The sequence below is a fragment of the Manis javanica genome, chromosome 2 (genome assembly GCF_040802235.1).
Source record: "Manis javanica isolate MJ-LG chromosome 2, MJ_LKY, whole genome shotgun sequence".
NCBI lineage: Eukaryota > Metazoa > Chordata > Mammalia > Pholidota > Manidae > Manis > Manis javanica.
The window spans coordinates 53,877,928-53,899,907 of NC_133157.1; the positions used below are offsets into that span (position 1 = coordinate 53,877,928).

Genomic DNA, 21,980 nt, shown 5'->3' on the forward strand with positions numbered 1-21,980 from the left:
TTTTCTCTTTAAAAAAATCAGTAAAATGTTAAATTTGGCAAAGAGGAAATGTTAATGTTTGTAAACATCTCAGTGGTTTGGGAGTCTGATCAAAACAGCAAAATTTATTTAAATTATATTCATCTAAAAACTGTATATTCTATGCATATTTTATACGCCAAGTATTCGGCATAGTCTTTTTCCCCGCCAAATTTTTCACCCTTTTGAAAAGGAAAATACTACATTAGAAAAGTAATCTGTATCATTTATTATAAAAAACAAACTTCTTTTAAGTGTTGAAATGATAGAAATGATATTTGTTGAGTTAGAAAAATGTTGATACAGTTCTTCCAAATTTGGCTTGCTTAGTTTAAAAAAAACGGTAAAAGGAGACTCAATTTTTTTTTTTCTTCTTGCCTCTGGTGGTTAAATTTGTTTGGTGTAGGAATTCTTATCTTTATCCTCCATTTAGTTTTGCTTACATCTGTGGAAACAGCCTTCATTGTTATTTTCCTATAAACTTCCCTACCACCAGATCTAAGGTGCTACAAATAAAAGCATACAGGAAAACTGATAAAAGGAAACACTTGTAAGAAAGGAAAAAAACAGAAACATAAGCTAACAAAAAAAATCTTAAAAACTTATTTAGGGTTGTGTGGATGATTTAATTTTGATAGTTCGAGTATGTTTTGAGATATTTTACATTTACTTTATTGCTTAGATTTTAGAACAATATGTGTAGCCAAATACCTAAGAAAATTATTTCTTTCAGCAACTTCTTTGGTGATCAAAATAGCACACACACAAAAAAAGGAGACAGACAAGCGCAAAGAGGCAGAAAACTTGCCTGTAATTCCATCACCCTTTTACCAGCCTCCCAAAAAACAACACAGATTTTGTGAAATGAGGGTATTTAAATTATTTTTAACATATAACCATTAAATAAATAGATCTGTTGACCAGTAGATTTCAGTGATTGTTCTTTTTCTCAGTGAGGATAATGTGTACTAAGATGATTAAAAATATGCACATTTAAATTGACACCAATAGCATCTGTTTGAACTAATGTCTGTTGACTCTTTTGAGGAGATATAATATGGCTAACCACTATGTGACACAGCACATAGATGAAGAATGTATTTTTAAATCTTAATCTCTGCTTAAAATTAAATATCACATAGTCCTGTGGCTAATCTTGGAATAACTTTACATTATGTAATTACGTGGCCCCCTAGCATGCATTGGTTCTGGGAACTGGCTGTAGAAAATAGTACTAGGAATCTGTTGTCAACCTTAAAAATAAAACAGTTAATTTACCAGCAGCGATGGGTTTATTTGGGAGAATTGCAGAGAATTACAATTCAGAACATGCAAACTACAGCAAAACCTCAGGCAAGTCCAGCCAATAAACATTATATTATGGAGAAGGAGAAAGTTGGGAGGGGTTGTTTTGAACAGAAGTCCATTGGAGAAAAGCAGTATAATAATAGCCCTTTCTCATTGACTGAGACAGTCACTTCTTGTAGGAGGTGTAAGGTACAACAACTCTCCCTGTTGTGGGATGTAATTGATGATATCTTCTGTTGAAGATTCTTCTGTTAGGGTCTGTAATTGACAATTCTTTCTCTAATTGACTTGGAGTGGTATGGCTTCCACATCTAGCCCTGACTTCACTTTAGTGAGGCTTCCTTTTATTAATCTTCACACTGTCATTCTGTACTCAAGAGGCATCAGTAACCTAACAAAACTTTGATGATAGAATCATAAAGATTAAAGATTATTCTACAATTTAAAAGGATTCTCTGATCTATACAAGGTATGACCCCTTCTCTTAACAGTTTGCTGCTACTCCTGCTAGGTCCTATTTGCCTTGGACATTACTGGATAAAAGTTCATGAAGTTTTAGGTTAGGTGTTCCCTCTTCTGCCAAATCTTTGAAGGGTATTTTATTTTAATAAATCAGGTATAAAATCTCTGCTTAGGCAACATTTGTGTCCTACTGTAGGACTGAGGGGCTTCAACTGTAGGATTCAGTGGAGTTTTGCCTGACAAAACCTCCTTCCCTATCACATCCCTCCCTACCACATTTACAGTTTTCCTGGCAGAGTAGTAAACCTAGCCATCCTGTTCCCCTTTAGAGAAGTACAGCACTGGAATGCCTCTTTATTTTGATAAAATCTGCCGGAAAAATATGTACAATCAGGCTGAGTCGCACATTATTTTTAGATCTCTTTTGTGGCTGAGATAGGAAAACAAAAGATGAATGAACCTGGGGCCTAGATGATTGCTCCCTAGCCAGCTCCATCAAGTTCAGTGAACATCTTTTAGATGCTAAATTTGGGATATTTTAGTTCCACACTTTTACTCAGGGAATGGGGAGGAGTAACTTATTTAATTGAAGTATAATTTACATTTGACACATGGTAAACTTCGTATACTGAAAGTGTACAGTTTGCTGAATATCACCCCATTGAAACTTCCTTAGTCATGGTAGTGAATATACCCATCACTTCCGAAAGTCCTTTACTGCCGCCCCTCCTCCCTCCCACCTACCCATCTCCCATTTCGGAGCAACCACTGATCTTTCTGTCACTGTAGTTTAGTTTGCAACCTCTGTAGCTTTAAATAAATGGAATTATACAGTATATTCTTTAGTTTTGTCTGACTTTTCTACTCTATATTTGGATTCATCCATGTTGGTTATATTCCTAGTTTATTATTTTATATTAATGAGTGCTTATTCATTGTATGGATATGACATTCAGAGTTTTTTAAAATTTGAATTCTTTTGTACTTTGTCTATTGTCTTGTATAATATTTGTTCTCGATTCCAACTATGTCATGTCAGACTTTTGTATTTGAAAGTATTACTCAGTCTTCTGAAATTAATGCCAATTTGGATAAATATAAAACTTAAATGTACTATTTAATGTTAGTCAGTTTCAGAATTTGTAAATCATATTTTAAAAAACTGGTAATTATATAATACAGGTTTAAAATTTTCTAATCTTTGAAGATATTAAGTGATTCAGTATAAATTGAGTACTGAGGTTTTTTCCCACAAGCTTTTGTATTCTACCTTGCAAAGTCAGTGTCAGTATTGAGCCCAAAGTTTTATTTTCAGACTGCTTGTCTAATTCCCTTGAACCTCTTGCATATTTTTGTAGTTCTTATAATTTTTGATAGATTTGTCTCTCATTTCTTGTGACAAATTAATGTGACAATCATATTGTGGATTGGATAACAAAGGACTAATTTGCCTGAATTATCCAAATAATAGCCATTCATTGTATGTTACACTTAAAATCATCAGACATACCAAGAATTGGAGAGGAGATGATCATTATTTGTGGAAACACATGATTTTGTTGGAATCACTGAGGTTTTCTGGGCCATTTTTAACATTTATGTATTTGTCTCTACTTTCTAATCACCCAGTTGAAGTTAAGTGGCAACAAACCCCAAAACCCAAAACAACACCTTTTAAGGCAGATGTGCTCTCTGGATTATTACAAAAGTAAAAGTTGGTTTGTATTCTTAATATTAACAATTACTCCTTTGAGTATGATAGTAAAATATAGTTAATGAATGTAGTTAAATATTAGATGAGTTAATTAAGCAAATAGTCACGTTTATGGAAAGAATAAGACCTCTTAAAATGTTTTCAGAGAGAAAATACCACTTGTCAATATGGCCCTTGTGAGTTCTATAGAATTATGTATGGTGACCAAGTAGTGTAGCCTGTTACAATTATCTGTATATTAGTAATTAGGGAATTTAATTGGTCCATGCTTATTTATCTTATATGGCTAAGGTTCATGTTAAGATAGTTTCATATTAATTTGGATTTCTTTTTTATGATTTCCCCTTATCTGAACTTTTTGGAGTCTTGCCAGCAAGATGTGCATTGTCTCTTCTGCTGACTTTCCTCAGCAATCTAGGCTACAACTGACTGACAAGCTTATCAACTGATTTAGACAGTGATATCTCCTTGCTGTCAGAAGATAAAGAGTTCTCTCTAGCTTTAATGCAGATTATGAAAACATTGCTTTTACTGTGGACAAATTTTATTTGAATGTATGCATATTCATTTAGCAGATCCAAAGCCAAATTTGTTTTGGTTTAGTATGGAGGTGAAGAAAAGAGTATCATGGCTGATTGTATATTTTTGAGATATATTCCCCTCCATATATGTAGACTTTATTTCATGTTGGAGCTTGCTGGAATGCTTTTGATTCTAATAGGATTTTTCAGTTCACTTCACATAGATTCCTTGATATCTGTTTAAGACTTTTTGCTCTTCTATAATTAATTTAACCTTATTAAGGTTATCTTCCATATGTAATTTGTTTCCACATAGGTATAGGAGCCAAAGTGATGTTAAATAAGCTTAATACAGTTATCAGCCAAATAAATAGTAACCTTGCCTATTGTGTTGGCCATCCTGGGTGCTTTATGAATATGGCATTTAGTTAGAATGCTCAAGCACAAAGGGTCTTTATTTCTAATTGATCTTTATCAATATTTGAAATTGATTTTTACCACTAAAATACTTTTTGTATATTACCTTGTATTTTTTTTTTTTTTTTTTTTTTTTTTTTTTTTTTCCTTCCCTTTTATTTTTTATTAAAGTATCGTTGATGTACAATCTTATGAAGGAGTCACATGAATAATATTTGGTTACTACATTCACCCATATTATCAAGCCCCCACCCCCACCCCGTTGCAGTCACTGTCCATTAGCATAGTGGAACGTCCTTTGGTTTTTTTTTTTTTTTTTTTTTTTTTTTTTTTTTGAGAGGGCATCTCTCATATTTATTGATCAAATGGTTGTTAACAACAATAAAATTCAGTATAGGGGGGTCAACGCTCAATGTACAATCATTAATCCATCTCAAGCCTAATTCTCGTCAGTCTCCAATCTTCTGAAGCATAACGAACAAGTTCTTACATGGTGAACGAATTCTTACAGAGTGAATAAATTCTTACATGGTGAACAGTACAAGGGCAGTCATCACAGAAACTTTCGGTTTTGATCATGCAATATGACCTATAAACCATCAGGTCAAATATGAATATTCATTTGATTTTTGTACTTGATTTATATGTTGATCCCACATTTCTCCTATTATTATTATTATTTTTATTTTTAATAAAATGCTGAAGTGGTAGGTAGATGCAAGATAAAGGTAGAAAACATAGTTTAGTGCTGTAAGAAGGCAAATGTAGATGATCAGATGATCAGGTGTGTGCCTATGGACTAAGTATTAATCCAGGCTAGACAAGGGCAGCAAAACATCCACGGATGCAGAAGATTTCTCTCAAAACAGGGGGGGTGAGGTTCTGAGCCTCACCTCTGTTGATCCCCAAATTCTCACCTGATGGCCCCCCTGCGACTGTGCCTGTCTTAGGTTGTTCCTCCCTTGAGGAATCTTACCCGTCTCTGGCTAACCAGTCATCTTCCGGGGCCATACAGGGAAATGTAAAGTTGGTAAGTGAGAGAGAAGCCATATTGTTTGCAAAGGTTAGCTTTTTACTTCTTTGCAGATTTATGCCCTGTGGCTTCTATGCCCAGCACTTGTCTCGAGGTATCTTTACCACCTGGAGGAATTATGATACTCGGTAAATTCGATATGAGGCACGAATTCTATTTAAAGTTTGTATTACCTTGTATTTTTAAATGTTAATGTTTCCTGGTATTCCAACCCCAGTTTTCCCTTCTTGTTGATCTGTACCTTCTTCCTAATTAATCTCCTTTATTTTAAGTAATACCTAGAGGCCAGTGATTCCCTACTTCTATGTTTCCATCTTCTTTTCTCTTTAGATCTGTGTGTATAATTGAGTCATTCTTTGAACAAATATGTATTGAATGCCTACTCTGGGCCAGCCACAATTTCTGGTGCTGGGGATATAATCCTGTGAGAAAAGGAACCAGCAGCAACAAAAATTTCTTCCCTCATGGAGCTTAAATCCTAATACTTTCTGTTTTCTAGAGGCATTTCAAGTGTAATATGTCCAAAAGGAATGTACTTCTACCCCTTCACTAAACACAGATGGTATTTCTCTCTCTGCTGTGTCAGCTAACAATGTTCTGTATTTCTAGTTTCCCAGATTAGAAATTTGAGAGTCAGCCTCTATTGCTGTTACTCCCTCATTCTGCTTGCCCCCAACACAGACATTGAATCCTTTCGATTCCCTCTAATGAATGTGTCTGTAATCTCCTGGGGTTTTTTGGCCACTGCTTCAGTTTTGGCTCACATTGTTTTTCAATTAGGCTGTTTTAACGTCCCAACATCCTGTTATGCTATTATCAGTTCTTTTCTGTTTTTGGTGAATTATTTACCCCATTGCCAGAATTGTTTTTCCAGAGAAAAAGTTTTAGTAACTGTCCCCTCTACCCCCCACTCCTTCATCTGTGTGCATGGCAGTGCCTGCAGGGCCAAGTCCTAAGGAGGCCATGGAAACATTGCTTTCCCAGCTCCTGTGTAGTTTGATAGCCCAGTGTACTATACAACCACTGTCATTAAATTCTCTGGTTTCCTTCTGGTTTCATTGCCTAAGCAGATGTTCTTCCCTTAGCAAGAGATGCCTTTCCTTCTTCTGGTTAGTCCCAGCCTCCTCCTAATTTGTGCATCTTTCAGTACGATTCACATGTAACATCACCAAATTCTTTCTGACTGATGCTGACAGCACTGGATTCTTCTGCACTCTCACAGAATTTAGCACATCACACTGTAGTGTGATCACTTACTGTTTCCCACTGAATGAGGGCTCAGCAGTTGCGTACCAGTCCTTATTCTGCTTTGCTATATGCTTCAGTGATAGAGTAAGATACAGATTTTGGGGGGGGACCTTAATAGAATTTGGGATGTCCCTCTTAAGTAAAATAAAAATAACATAAAATTATCAATACAAAATTAGATGTGAAAGTGCATATTTATTTTAATGAGAATGGAAGAATCCTGTGAAAGTATCTGCATGCTAAATCTGCCTATGCCGCATGCCTAGAGAAATGTAAGTGCTTAGTTAAAATGTGCTGAAATAATGCGGTGTGTACATACAATTTTTTTTTTTGCTGTTGATTTTCTTAAAATTAGAAAACATTTATTTTGATGCTAATGCAGTTGTTAATACTAATAATGGCTAATGCTTCTGCAGAAGTTCCCATTCTCTAAGCATTTTCACGTACTTTATCTCACAGGATTCTGGCAGCTGAGTCACAAGGAAAGTGACTCAGACTTAATGGCTCTTACTGTGTTTGACTGCTTGGTGGGTGAAAGAAGATAGAGTTGAAGATCTTCCGTTGAGATCAGATTTCACTTTGGTGGGAAATGATCCCATTCTTCCTGTCCACCAGTAACCTCAGTGAGCACCCTGCTCTACCTCTGTGAGCCTGGGTAATGCTAAGGAGTTTCTAAGGGCTTTCTAAGTTATCCTGCTATCTCTCCATTTTTCTTTCTCTTCTCCTTTTCAGCTTCCTCACCTCATTATTTCTTCTTTCTCTCCTTCCCTGTTTATCTGTGTTTTGCCATACATCAAACGTTTTCTCTCTACATCTGTCTTCTCTGGTGGATAATTCAATACTTTTAATGTCAGTTCTTTGACTAAGCTGAATTTTGGAATTTGCAGTTGTTGGGTTCATTTCTGCTTCTTTGAAGTATTGTAGGGATATCTTGGGGATCCTCAATAGTACAAAAAGTATGTATAGTCAGCAATGGAGAGGAGATGTCCTAAGGCCTCATACCTTACTTACTACATAGGATGACTCATGATGCAGTTCGCAAGTCCCAATTCATTTGTGTTAAGGAGTTACTGATTTAATAATTCTGGTTAATCTGATAGCAAATTGGAACCAGCAAAATGGAGAGATCAGTGTCCAGATACTAATATAAGACAAAATAATATTAGAAGTAGCTTTTGTGTGCCTATACTTCTGTGCACTTGGGATATGTTATTGTTATTGCCCACTTTACAACAGTAGCTCAGAGAAGATAAGTGACTTGCTCAGGATCTCACAATTAGTAAAATGGTAGTGTACTTTTTTTTTTTTTAAAGAAAACTTTAAAGTAGACTGGGAACTCTGAAAGCATAGCTATCTGGGCCTACTTAATCTGAAAGTAGATAGCATTTTTTTTACTAGTAATATTATTATTAGAGCACAGAGCTATGATTTTGTGGAAAAGATTTGGCTTTGATGTCAGTCAGACTTGGTTGGCTTTAAATGTTAGCTCTCCTACTTACAGTGTAGGGGAAAGCACTTTATTTTTCGGAGTCTCAATTTTCATAGTTAAAAATGGGTATATTGGATAAGATCTGTTGATAGTAATAGAGGAGAATGTGTATAAAGCATATATGCTGTTTGAGAAAACAGGGATATATGAAAGCTATTTCAAAAATGGTTTCATTTCAAGCAGTAAAAAAAAATGCCAGTTCACTGCCTAAAAAGCTCACTTTTGGAGACCATTTTATTCTCTGGAATGTAATTTTATAGTAGATACAATAGCAGTCAATTCGTTTGCAGTTTTATCCCTACTTGTTATTGAACAGCATTTTATAAAAGTCCCAAATAACAAATTACTGCTTTAATTTGTGGATTACAACCAAACCTTCATTGTAGACATCCCAACAGTGAATATATATTTGGAAACTTTTGCCTCTTGAAGTAGTATTTGGTAGTGAATTTGTACCTGAGGAATAAAATTTCTCCCTTCCATTCCTCTCTTTTTCTCTTTTCCTCCTTCCTTCCTTCCCTTCCTTTCCTGTGCCTTCCCTTCCTCCCTTTACCCCTTCCCTTCCTTTTTCCTTTCTTTCCTTCCCTCTTTACCTTCCCCCTTCCCATCCCCCCTTCTTTCCTTCCCTTCCCCCTTCCCTCTCTCCCTTCCCTTCCATCCTTCTTCCTTCCCTCCCTTCCCCCTCCCTTCCCCCTTTCCCTTCTCCCTTTCCTTTCTCCCCCTCCCTTCCCCTTCCCTTCCCCCTTCCCTTCCTTCTTCCTTCCCTCCCTTCCCCCTTTCCCTTCTCCCCCTCCCTTCCCCCTTCCCTTCCCCCTTCCCTTCCTTCTTCCTTCCCTCCCTTCCCCCTTTCCCTTCTCCCTTTCCCTTCTCCCCCTCCCTTCCCCTTTCCCTTCCCCCTTCCCTTCCTTCTTCCTTCCCTCCCTTCCCCCTTTCCCTTCTCCCCCTCCCCTCCCCCTTCCCTCCCTCTTCCCTTCCTTCTTCCTTCCCTCCCTTCCCCCTTTCCCTTCTCCCTTTCCCTTCTCCCCCTCCCTTCCCCTTTCCCTTCCCTCTTCCCTTCCTTCTTCCTTCCCTCCCTTCCCCCTTTCCTTTCTCCCTTTCCTTTCTCCCCCTCCCTTCCCCCTTCTGTTCCCCCCTTCCCTTCCTTCCTTCCCTTCTTTCTTTCCCTCTCTTCTTCCCTCCATCCTTTCCTTCCTTAGCGAAATGACATGGAAAATTACAGTTTGATATTTAGGGAATCAAGTATGAATAGACATTCAATCTGACTAAGGCTTTAAGCCTGTTATTTCTTCCTCCTCCTCTTCTGCCTCCACACCCTCTTGTAGCTACATTAGATTACTTATGGCTGAAACTTTCAGAAAATTGTTGCTATTTTATTACACAGACTTTTTGTACACCAAAATAATAATGGCTGTAGAAATATGATTGCTTATTAAATGTCTTAGTTACCTGATCTTGAGAAAGCTAGTAGTAGTCTTTTTTAACCAACTTCTGCATCTGTAAAATGTGGTGTTAGCAAGATATATTTTGGAAAGAGTAAAAGCTCACAAAATTTTCTTATATCTTCAAATGAGATATTTGAAGTTATTAGGATTAATGATTACAAAAAATAAATGCCTTGATTTCTTCTGACAGTTGAATTTAAGGGTTCTAAATCGCTCCATGGAAAGTATTAGCAAAGAATGGGCTCAGGGAGAGCAAGAGAGCGTGATCTTTCATGAGCCCTTCTCAGTTCATGCACGGTACTTCTCTGCAAAGAACTGTAACCGTATCAACAGGATGCAGACCACTAGTCACCATATGCATAGTATAGGAAAGAAAAACAGCCACCTTAAATATGCTTTTTAATAAATAAATAAACTCTGATATGCTGTTCTCTTCCTAGAGAATTTCCTATCAGAAATTTGAGCCTGCCCTTTTCTGACTGGTTCATAAAACTTTATTCCTCCAAATTCAGCAAAGGGAAATATGAAAGCCACAAACTAAATTTGGGAGGCACTGATTGATGGGAAGGATAAAAAAATCTGATTTTGTATAGTACTTATAGTTCAGTGATAGCTACGTAGGCGATATGATAGACAACACTCTTCATAATTTTATAGAAAAGATTCCAGCATAAGAAAAACAATTTGGAACAATAATAGGGAAAGGGTAGAAGTAATTTTAAAAGTTATGGGGGAAGAGCCCTAGGAAATGACCTTGAGTGAAAAGCATGAACTCCAGGTAGTTGGATAGGAAGGTAAGTTAAAGCAGCACGGTTGGAACATTCTGGTCTACTCTCCCACCTCCCAGTTCCACAATTTTGTTTGTAGTGGAAAGGTTTCACTCTTCACTGTCCTTTAGGGCTTTCCCCTGAGGAATCAATCACAATTGACAAAGTCACGTATTGTTCTGATCCTGTGTCATTTGTTGAGGTTTCACAAACCCAGTGAAACTCCAGTCCCTGAGAGGGTGCCCACAAATGGCAAACATCCTCCGTACTCTTACCTCCTCCTGCTTTACTAAGTCCTATCACAGAGCAGCTGCCAACCTTGTTTCAGGTCCCGTGGGGAAGTCTTGAGTTCCCTGCTTTTTTCTAAGCACCATGGACACAGTTTGCCTGGACCCCCCTGGAGAATTGCCTTATTCCAGGCAGGCAAAAGGGCAGGAGGCAGGAGCCTGAAGTGATTTCTCTGGAGAATTTGTTGCCAGTGTAGGAATGGCACTTGAGAATTCTGTTGCACAAAGTTAATCCTCCTGCACATTTTAGGTTTCCCCAAGAAAATTATGTAGCTGGAGTGAGTGCTTTACGAGCAGCTAACTGTCTTTGGAATCTGAAGTCAGTCCATTTTTTGCTTGCAAGGGAAGCCCTCAGAGGAATCCCTCTGCCTGGTTTTGTCTAGGAAATCTGCCCAGCTGTTGCATCTTGGCCCCTAACACTGTAGCAAAGGGGGCAAACTGCCCAATACCTAAATTCCTGTGAGTTTAACTAGGGAGTGAAAGAACAGAAGAGGCTTAAATCTTCATTTTCAGAAGCATCTAAATCTTTTCCTTGTTTCAGTGTGTTTGGTGTGACTTAACAATTTTGAGGGAAGGCCTTGTGCTATAGGGATGTACTAAGAGAATATTATTGGTGGAAAATATGTAAAAATGGGTGCCCAGAGAGAGGTATTGAAATCTTTAATTTGTGTGTGTTTTAGATTTTTTTTTCAAATTATGGATGAGCGTGGAGGAGTAAGGAAAATAGACATGACCCAAGGACTATAAATAGATTTGCCTAATATATTAAAAAAAAAATAAAATTCAGCCTTTCAAATAGTTGAATCAACCCCAGGTTCTAGATACACCACTGGTTTGTTATACAACTAAACCTCAGTGGGCTTTCACTTGTGTGTGAGCTACATGTTTTTTGACTTAAACCCTAAAACTGACTTCATAGTTGGGTGTGAGCAGTAAATAAGGGAGCTCAACTCAGAAAACATCATAAAATATAACTTAAGTGAGTAATTCTGGAAGTGGATATGAATCTGGTAAAATGTCTTTAAAAAGTTAGCATCTGTGTGATTTAGGGAATTTGCAATTAAGGATAGAGCATGTATACTGATTGAAAGGACAATGAACACTTCACCTCAGATTTACAGTCTTAAAAATAAAAGAAAGTAGCTTTCAAAGCAAAAATAAACTTAATAAATATGTTTTAGTATAAATTCATTGTTCTGTAAATACAAGTAACAAAATATTCTGACTTATATATTATATTTTCTTCTCAGTAATCTTTTTTTCCCTATTAACAAATTCCTAGGAAAAGGAGTGAGATATTATTTCCACCAAACTTGTGTAGAATATGTGGATTCTTGGTCAAAATAATGATTTTGATTGATGTATGCTTATATAATTGTGGGTTACTATGCCACTTCTCCGTATTAGAGTATTAGATATGTGACTTGGTTATATTGCATTATCATTTGAATATACATGAAGGATAAGTTTTCTTTCAATTGAAACAGATTTGTATTTATATATTCTCTTGTGTTGACCCATCATTTCCAAAGGTAGATTTTGGTTTTCCGTGTGTATTTTCAACAGTAGAAGAGCAGTGTTTTTTTTACCACTATCTGCCCTGCTGCTTTCTTTCTGATGGGGGGTTGGGCTAACCCAGTGCCCAAAGCGTCTGCTTCTAAGGTGTTTACCTGAAATGGCTTGGTAAAACTGGAAGCAGAGTAGCCATCAGAAAAATCAGAATAAAGTTTTGTTTTTATTGGTAAAAATGGAAATTCCTCAAGAGATACTAGTTTTTAAAGAAATATTTTCATAGGATTTCCTTTAATTTTGCTGGAGTTAAGTAAACTAGCCTTAAGAAATTATTTTTCTGTTAGCATTTACTAATGATAATTCTAAGTAATTTCTTACCTTGAGATGTAATCTTTTTTTGCTGAGGAAGGATGATAGGGAGGATTGGAAAATATTGTGAGTTATAAAGAAGGAAATACTCATCTGTAGTTCTGTCCTTCTAAGTTAGATATTCACATTTTCACATGTTTATTGCCAATTTTATTTTTCTAATTTTTATTATGAAGTACTTCATATATATATTTTATAGTATATATATTACAGTGAATTCTCAGGGACCCATTATTCAGTTTTAACAGCCATTGGCTTGTGGCCAGTCTTGTTTCTTCTGTCCTTTTCAATTTTTTGGAAATTAGACATTTCACTATTTTATCCATAAATATTTCAATCTAATTACTCTTTACATTTATACTTCTAAAAAATTCTAAAAATATGATCTCCTTAAAAAACTGAGAAAGTTAATGTCTCCTTTTGACCTCTTTCTGATCTGAGGCTACCACTTCTATCTCTCTACCTCTAAAATAACTAGACTGAATGATTTTAGAATGTGTCCTTTCAATTCATTGTTAAATATGAAAGTACATATACACATGTTTATACGTAACATATTTTGTATATATTTTAAAAATATAGATAAGTGATACCAAACTGTATTTATTCTGTAGTTCTCAATTTCATTTTTGAGATCTCAGTTGTGAGTCTACTCTTTAATAAGCAAATCTGACCCATTCATATTTATTGTAAATATGGATATCTGGATTTATTTCAGTCTCCCTCTTTTGCGTTTTTTGTTTACTATGCTTTCTTTTTTCTATTTCCAAATTTTAGATTGCTTGAGTGTCCTGTGTTCCGTCTTTTTTCCTCCTGGTTTATAAATTGCTGATTCTATTATTTTTTAGTGTTACTTAAAACTTAACATATGTATTTGGCTTGTTTTTCTAGTGGTGTTGGGGTTGAAAGTATTTCTGTCTTCCTATGACTGGAATAATGGTGGGTTTCATTACTTTTAACTCTTTTCACAGTTACTGTGGTTTCATTTATAGAATGAGACATTGTTAATTCTCACATTCCTTTTTCAATAGTGAGTTTGTTTTGTTTGGTTAAAATCCAGTGGCTTTTCTCAGGCTCTGCTCAGAACTTAATATTTCATAGTATTTTAGTCACCTGCCATAGTAGAAACTTCCCCATGTGCCTTGTTTTTCTGATGTAACTGTCTACCCCGGAAGATTCTTAATTACCTCAGTGTTCTTGTTAAAGTTAACTTTGCTTGTAAGCTCCCACAAATCTTTAAGGAAGTAGAGTGTACAAATGAGGTAGTTAAAAGAGGAAGGGTACTTCTTAAGCAGGATGTTTGAGGGGATTGGTTTGTTTGCTGTGTGATAGTATGATGCTATATCAAAGCAGGCTATAATAGTAAAGTGTGTTTGAATGGAAAAAAACCTCATGCAAATTACCTCTGGTAAAGTAGAGTTCACAGTAAGAATGGACATTGGTGGCTGTGCATCTTAGGGACCAGTTACTCTGTTTCCCTCTCACTGGCTCTGTTGGGTATCCCAAGGAGTACCTCTCTCTTAATGTTAGCTGTGCTCTTCTGGCTCTGTCAACTGAATTGTTTTGTTCTGTCATAATTCAGGCTTGCATGTGCCCCATGTTGGCCTCTTCATCCTTTACTCTTCCTGGCTTGTGGATGGCCACCATCTCACAGCATCCTCACATGGCCTTTCTTTAGTCCTTGGTTAAAGGAGGTTAGGGAGAGAGGTGGAAGGAGAGATAGAAGTAGATAGCTCTTCCTGGTGTTAAAAGACCATCAATCCTATTGGATTAGGACCTCATTTAACCTTAATTATCTCCTAAAAACCTTATTTCCAAATACAGTCATTTGAGGGTTACAGCTTCAACATACAAATTTGGGAGGGGGGTTCAGTTCAGCAGCATTATAAGGCATTATTACTAAGCCTTTAAAACCCTTAATCAGGACAGATTATTTCTAGAACAGTCACATCACTGACCTGTTACTCTTTTTATATTCTCTTATGTTGGTGATTGGGTACTACCATCCATTCAATAACTCAAGCAGGGATTCATTTTCGATTCATCTACCTTACAATACTAGGTCTTATTGCTTAGCACTCTTTAATTCCTGAATCTTTCTCCCATTTTCATTTGTTTTTCACTTTCATCCTTATTTTTGAAAATGCCTCTTACCTGGCCTTCTTATTTCCAGTTTTTCTTGCTTTTTATAGGTTCTTCACACCATTACCAGAGTGATCTTCCTAAAACAGTTTGACCATTTCATTCACTGTACCAAGATAAACTTTAAAATTAAGTACCAAAACTCTTTGAGAATGGTATGCAGAGTCTTGAGTAATTTAGCCTGTCCCCACATCTCTAGCCTCTTTATGTCTCCCTTTCCTTTACTTCCATCCCCAATCCAGGTATAAGAAACTACTTGTTGAGAAGGTGCTCAGAGCTCGTGCCTCTGTGTGGGCTTCTCTCTTGCCTCGCTCCACTCCTTCCCCCCGACTGACTCCTACCTGTTCTTTAGACTCTATGAGAGTCTTTGACTCCAGGAAGCTTTTCTTTTCTCTTCAGTTTGGGTTTGGTGTCTCTCTTGTCTTCCTGAATTTTAAGTGTCTGTTTGTTTTTGATTCCATTCACTTGGTCCATGAGTTCCTAGACTGTGTCCTCATTTTTCTAATATTATCAACAAACAACATGCCAGTCATGTAGATGCCCTGAGTGTAACCAATCAGTAAATAGCATCGTTTGAGTTCTATTCTAACCCCGTGACACCCTCATCATTTTCACTTCAGAAGTAATTTATCCTTCTGTTTTATAAAGGAGAGGCAAGACTATCAATCAGTATGTGAAATATGTTGTAAAGGCAGGATTCTTTGATACTTGATATTCTTTGATTCTGGGGCACAAACTAGAATTAATTAATTCTATTATTATTAAAAGATTTTGGAAAGATTCATAAATGCCAACTCGAAAACAGAAATTTTGTACGTGAATGCTTATTTTGACCAAACCTATGGAAATGAGGGAGAAGTTCAAAAGAACAGATGCTAGGGAGAGGCTGAGTGTTTTCTGTTGGATGACTGCGTGATGTTGGTGGGTAATGTGACATTGCTATGCTTTTGGAGCTATAGTTCAGTAATGTTGCCCTTGAATATGAATTATGACTGAATGTGTAAGTTTTACTGTCATAGCCAATTAACTTTATGCCAGACTACCTTCAAATGACTACAGTTTTGCATCTGTTTGCTAAATTCAGGTAGTGGTAAGGCAGCTATGACACAAATGTTAAATTTAAATGAACAATAGATGCTGAGCAACTGTGACAAGCCAAAAACCATAGCATCAAGCTCTTTTAAAGTTGTACTCATTTTCCAGTTAGAATTGTTTAAGATAATTAGAAAATTCTATGCATTTGAGTCAGTTTCTCTTAGTAGAGTTATTTTTAGCATAAAACATTTTCACTTGTTAGTTGCCATATAATCTGCATTGGACAGAATGATTCATTTTATGTTTGAAGCACTGATTCTACTACATACAAGCTGTGTCTACATATTACCAGTAAAACTTGTTGAAAAGTAAAATGATTAGTCATTCAGTTTCTGTTTCTAAATAAAACCAAATCTGTTTGATTTTTATCCCCTGCTGAAACTAGTGTTATCAACCAGTTGTTGTAGAATCATATGATCATGGCTAAAAATCTTTAAGGATTTATAAAGAATTTGACAACTCTGTCATTGAAGTTTTGCAAAAAGCATAAAGGCTTTAAATTAAAAATGATTTTTTCAATTTAATATTTTTCTAAGCTTGTTTATACATAAGTAGAGTTGTTAGAGAAAATCATGATTGCTCAGTTCAATTTAAATTTCAGATAAAAAATTAGTGTTTAGTGTAAGTATGTCCCAAGTATTGCATGGGATATACTTATACTAAAAAAATATTCATTTCTCTGGTATTCAAATTTAACTACCATGTATTTTTATTTGCTAACTCTGGAAACCTTATATTGGAACAAAATTTTTAAAAATGAAAGAAAGGCCATGCAAAATTAGTTTCTCTTAGTGTCCTCCAGCCCCCACATCCCACCATTAGTGCCTTTGGAAGGCTTGCAGAAACAGTCCATGCTTTTATAAATATATACATATCGATTTTATTCAGATTGACATTTTTCCTCCTTTCCTTTTATACAAATACTAGTAACTGAATACATTGTCTAGCACATTCTTTTTCCATTTAACCATGCATTTCCACCAAATGATTTTTGCAGACAGTGTGGAATATGAGATTAGTGTGTGGGCTTTGAAATCAGGCAGAGTTGGATTCAAATCAAAGTTTGCTGGATTAATTGCTGTTGGGCTGTAAGATGTCAACCTCTGCTTTCCTCTGTTGTCATATCTGGAAAATGGACAGAATTATATGCTAGGCAGTGGAGGATATTGTAGAGAGCAAGATGGTCAGGGTTCCTGCTTCCATGATATAATATGTGTAAAGTGACCTTGCCTGGCATTTTTGTGCCTCATAGGTACTGAATTCATTGAGACATTATTGATATTCCCTTGTAGTTGGGAATGCCATGGCTACTGAGACAGACAGGTTCAGTTATAACTAAACAGTGATATGGTTTCAAGCAGAATACATGAACAGTAGCTAAAGGAGCTACTGTACACTAGGTAGTATTTTCTATACTGTTTGAATATGCTATTCCCATTGTGTTGAGGGATTTAGTGCCTTGAAATATAACAGCCATGTTTTTTAATGTACTTTGAATATTATTATAAGAAGGCTTATTTTTCCTTGGGGATTTTGCTTAAAATCTGGGATTTTAAAAAGTGATTTATTTAAGCATATGAACATTGTATAAATTGTAAGTATTACTGATTTTTTTTTGGATATACCTACCCACAGTTTCTAAAAATAATTCTGAGTTGTTGACATTTTTGTGTGTGTGGATTGTAAGGACCATTTCAGACTTCATTCACTTTGGGTCCCTGTTTCTTCCTTTGGTTTCTTCCTGTGTAGGGCAAGGTCTATACAATTTTGAACTGGGAAAGAGGGAAGATAACGACAAGGTGAATCTTCCTATTGAGAGGCAGCACATTGTAGAAGTTAACTTGTTAATTGACTCTGGAGTGAAACTGCCTGGGTTCAATCCTGGCTCCATCACTTACTAGTGGTATGACCTGGGCAAGTTATTTAACCCTTCTGTGTCTCAGTTTCCTCATTTGTAAAGTGAGTGCATCGTGTGAAGATTGAAGGGCTAAATTGGATAACATGCTTTGAACAGTGCCCAGCACATAGTAGGTTTTGTGTGTTTGCTGCTGTTACACTGCTTCTGCCCCAGCGTTAGTGTTTATCTCCTTGTTAGTGTGTCACCATCTCATTTCCTCTCTCTACCGCTTGTCTGATTCATCACTCTCATGGCTAGCATGAATTACCCAGAAAAACTCTAAGAACTTTACATTCTCTTACATGTATTCTTTAAATCTTACCCCTGACCATGACCCACCGTTATCTATCACCCAAGTACCCTTCTATTTCTGAATAGTTTTGAGATGGGTCAAGAGGGAAGGGCAATGGTGGATGAAAAGGAGAATTCACCTCTGTTTGATGGCAGTGGACTCCTTCTCTCCATATCAAAACTTGTTTGAGTAAAATGAATTTCTTTATACTTAGAACTGAATCCTTGGCATAGAGGTATAGGGCATGGAAAGGGATAATTTTTTTCTTTTAATCTCTTGTCTCTTTATCATGGCTACTAACTGTGAAACAGAAAACCTCGGAAAAGCCGCATATTTATTTTAGGGAGATCAGAGCAGAGAAGAGAAACTGTAAAACGAATTCTTTATTACTGAAATCCACAGGAGTGGCAATCTCATTGGGGAGCTAATCTCAGTGACTTGCAGCTGAATTGAGCTTTTTTTTTAAACCTTTATGATAAGAGTTTCTCTGGGGGAAAAATGAAAGTAATTCTATTTCCACTTGTAGGTGAACTTTTGGGCAACAGTGTTTTTCTCAGTTGGGAACTGCTTGCTTTGTACTTTCTCTGCAGCCTTATAAATTGGTGGGCCTCGCTGTCTCCCCCTGTACATCATGAATACTGTCTGTCCTTCTGAGTTGATTTGTCGCAGGGGAAAGAGGGTGGAACTAAATCTTACTTGTACATACCAAACACTCATGTATCCTTTCCAAACCATTTCCAATGTAGAAAAGGTAAGTAATTTAACAAGGTCATGAAGGTAGTAAGTGGTCAAGTTGAAAATTCAATTCAGATCATCAGATTCCCTAGTCCATGCTCTTGTGTTGCTATCTTTCCTCCTGGGTGGTTTAATTAAATATACCTTTGTAGACCTGGGCTTCCTTATATTGTAGTATTTTTACTTTTATTTGTTAAATGTCACATGTTAATAATTTTTTTAAATTGAGTAATAATAAAAATGTTATATTAGTGTCAAGTATACAGCACAGTGGTTCAACAGTTACCCATATTATTAAATCCTTACCCCACTCGTGCAGTTACTATCTGTCAACATAGAAAGATGGTAGGAGTTAGTAATGTTCTGAAGGGGGCACCTAATAATATGCTATTTTATGAAGGAATACTAAGATCTCCTTGTAAATAAGAATAAAAAAATGCCTGGTTTATTTTTAATATCTTCCTGTATTTTTCCCCATGAAACTATGCAATGCTTGGCATTGAAATGCTCATCTGTGTGGGCTCAGTGTTAATACTGAATATAAATTTTATAGTTCTGCTGTCAGCTACAAGTTGGTATATTTGATCTCATTTATCATAATATACCCAATGAGTAACTTTGTTTTATAGACAACTAAGGTTCAGATGATAGGCCCCTTGCTCAAGGCCACAACACTATTTAGGTTTCAAATCCAGGTTAGAGCCAGTGTCCTCTTTTCTTGACACCAGGGTGCTTTCTAAAATAGGTGCCAGTAGTTGAGCTATTTCAGTATTTGAAATGGGATTGATGTTTTAAATAGTATATTCTAAATTGGGGTAAGGAAAGTCAGTAAGAACTGTTCTCTGTTATTCACAGAGCTAATTGCAGGCATTGATGCTCTATGCATCTGTTTAGATACATCATGTATTTCCTTTTTTCCTAAATGCATTTTCTCTTAAAGAGATAACAGGGGGCAACTTGTTCCTTCCCACAGTAATCTCCAGGCTCATCTTCCAGATGAAAAGTGAGGATGTCTGATTGTAGATTCCTTTCTCCGTTGGAAGAATGAATGACTGACTCTCTGATGACTCAGGGTTTTGGAAGGCAAACGATAGGTGTAACTAGGGAGACACTTGTTCAGAATTGTTGGACAGCCAAGATTTAAGATGGGTTAGTGACATGGACATTGTCATTGGAGAGCTGTATCTAGCACTTTTATTAGTGTTTGGCTGAGTTCTTTTAGAGAAAGATGAGATCTGTGTGAGTTGAAGGAGTACAGGAGGTTTCTTTGAATGAGAAAGAAGAGAACATTATATCCAGGAGGCTGTTGAAAACCTTTGAAAAACCTTCCTTTCATCTCTTCTACTCAGTTTTTATCCATGATTTAATGTATTTATTGTCTTCCAGTGATTCAGGTACTGCTTGAGTGTCACAGTTAAGCTCTAACTTATGTGTCTATTGTCTCCCTAGTTAAGAATGAGCATTCAAGGGCAGGATACATCTTCTACTTTATACTTTTTAATTTTTTTTTTTAACCCACAGAATTTTTCATGCTCAGTCAAGTAATTATTCCCTTACTCTATGGGTAAGGATCTGTAAGTGAATTAAAGATTATAGTGATCTGTGTTAAGAAGCTCTTAAGGAAATATTTTAGATATGTCTACCAAGTTATTTAAAACATGTGTTATGCCTTCTACCTTTTTATGTATATAATTATTACTTGCAAATATAAGAGATTTGTGAATAAATACTAAAATTACTTTTTTTTTGCCTATACAGCAAAGTATCTTAAGTTAAATTGACAATATTTTAATGGTTAAAGGAATTATAGTGGTATCAAATGCTTTTTAGAGTATATAGTTTTATAGTGTAATTTTAAAGTTCTGATAAAGCACAACCATTCCATTTTATTTGTTTTCTCCCCAGAGTTCCATTTTAGTTGCTGTTTATAATCATTGTAGAGAAGAAACTGGACTTGAAAAAAATGTTAGAAACTATAGGTAAGACCTATTCTTTCCTGACTACTTTTATAAGAATTAAAACTCCTTCCAGTGGGGTCTTTGAAGTATATTATCTACTTAGCAGGATTTTGTCTATAGTAACTTAGTTTTAAAATTTTTATCTACTAGCATTACACTAGTGTAATGGGTTTCTATATTTGGATGGTTTCATCTGAAGTGTTAATAAACATATCATTTATAAGCAAAAGTTAAAAGCATATGAAGTGTTCTACCAATTATGGTTTTAGTAAAGCTTAATATAAACCCAATTCCAGTTTACGGACCCAATTCTGGTTAGTACGTGTTTCTGGATAAACCAGAAAGCTAAACTGTATATTTAATACTGAAAGATCATCATTGCCTATGTCTTACCTTTTAACTTTATTTGGGCAGGTGAAATACTACTGATCTTTGCTTTTAAGTTGATAAAGGTAACAACGCTTAGGCTGACAAACTTCGGTGATGATTTAAGGCAGTTTAATTTCTACATGAGATAATTTAGGTTGAAATCTCCAAATTTCCTAGGCTACGCGATAACCTTTTTTTCACAGTGTTCTTTAGTTTTAGAGAAGTCAGTTTGTAGAACTAGTTTCAGATGTATCAGGTACGGTGCCCCCAGTCCCTCATTGTCCCTCACCTGATGTCCCAGGGAACTATTGGGTATGATTATTGGAAAATACCTGGGTTTTACTCTAGCGCCTTGATGATGGTGGCTGGTTCTTTGACACTTGGAGGATTTGAGGGTGTAGGGTAAGAGTGGGTGGCAGGAATAGGAGGATCTATTTTTGTAATAGTGGAGATTATTGCTATGACTTTGTTTCTGGTACCATGCCACTAATGAAAATGCATACATGTACATTTCCTTCATCACCAATTTTATGCTAAAGTCACACATAAAGACTCATCCACACAGGAATGTTTCTCCTAAGAAAGCAGACAACAGAGGGGAAACAGAATTATTTAAACCATTATCTTCTAATCTTTATTTTGTAAGTTATTACTGAGATGTACACCTCCCAAGAATTGACATGGGAATTAATGCTAGATTTGTATTCTGAGATATAATGGGAAATAAGAACCAGAATAAAATTCTCATGCATATTTTTATCATTATTTGCTTTTAACATTCTGCATAATATTGTTCATTGAAATTTGTGTGTGAGTGTGTGTGAATTAATGATCAACAGAAATTCATGTTTTAATTTCTCCATTTCTTTGTAATTCCATGTTTGGTGCTATTGAAAACACCAGAA

General features: G+C 36.0%; 1 protein-coding gene across 11 annotated transcripts in view; it reads left to right on the forward strand.

Moving 5' to 3' along the window:
* Positions 1 to 21,980, forward strand: part of MPDZ (multiple PDZ domain crumbs cell polarity complex component) — a 182,876-nt gene that overhangs the window by 4,790 nt on the left and 156,106 nt on the right. For all 11 annotated transcript variants that reach the window (XM_037018619.2, XM_037018626.2, XM_037018625.2 and 8 more), the window contains exon 2: positions 20,654 to 20,727. In XM_037018619.2, the coding sequence (XP_036874514.2) occupies positions 20,712 to 20,727 (16 nt within the window). In that variant the 5' untranslated portion in view covers positions 20,654 to 20,711. The remainder of the gene's footprint in view (positions 1 to 20,653; positions 20,728 to 21,980) is intronic.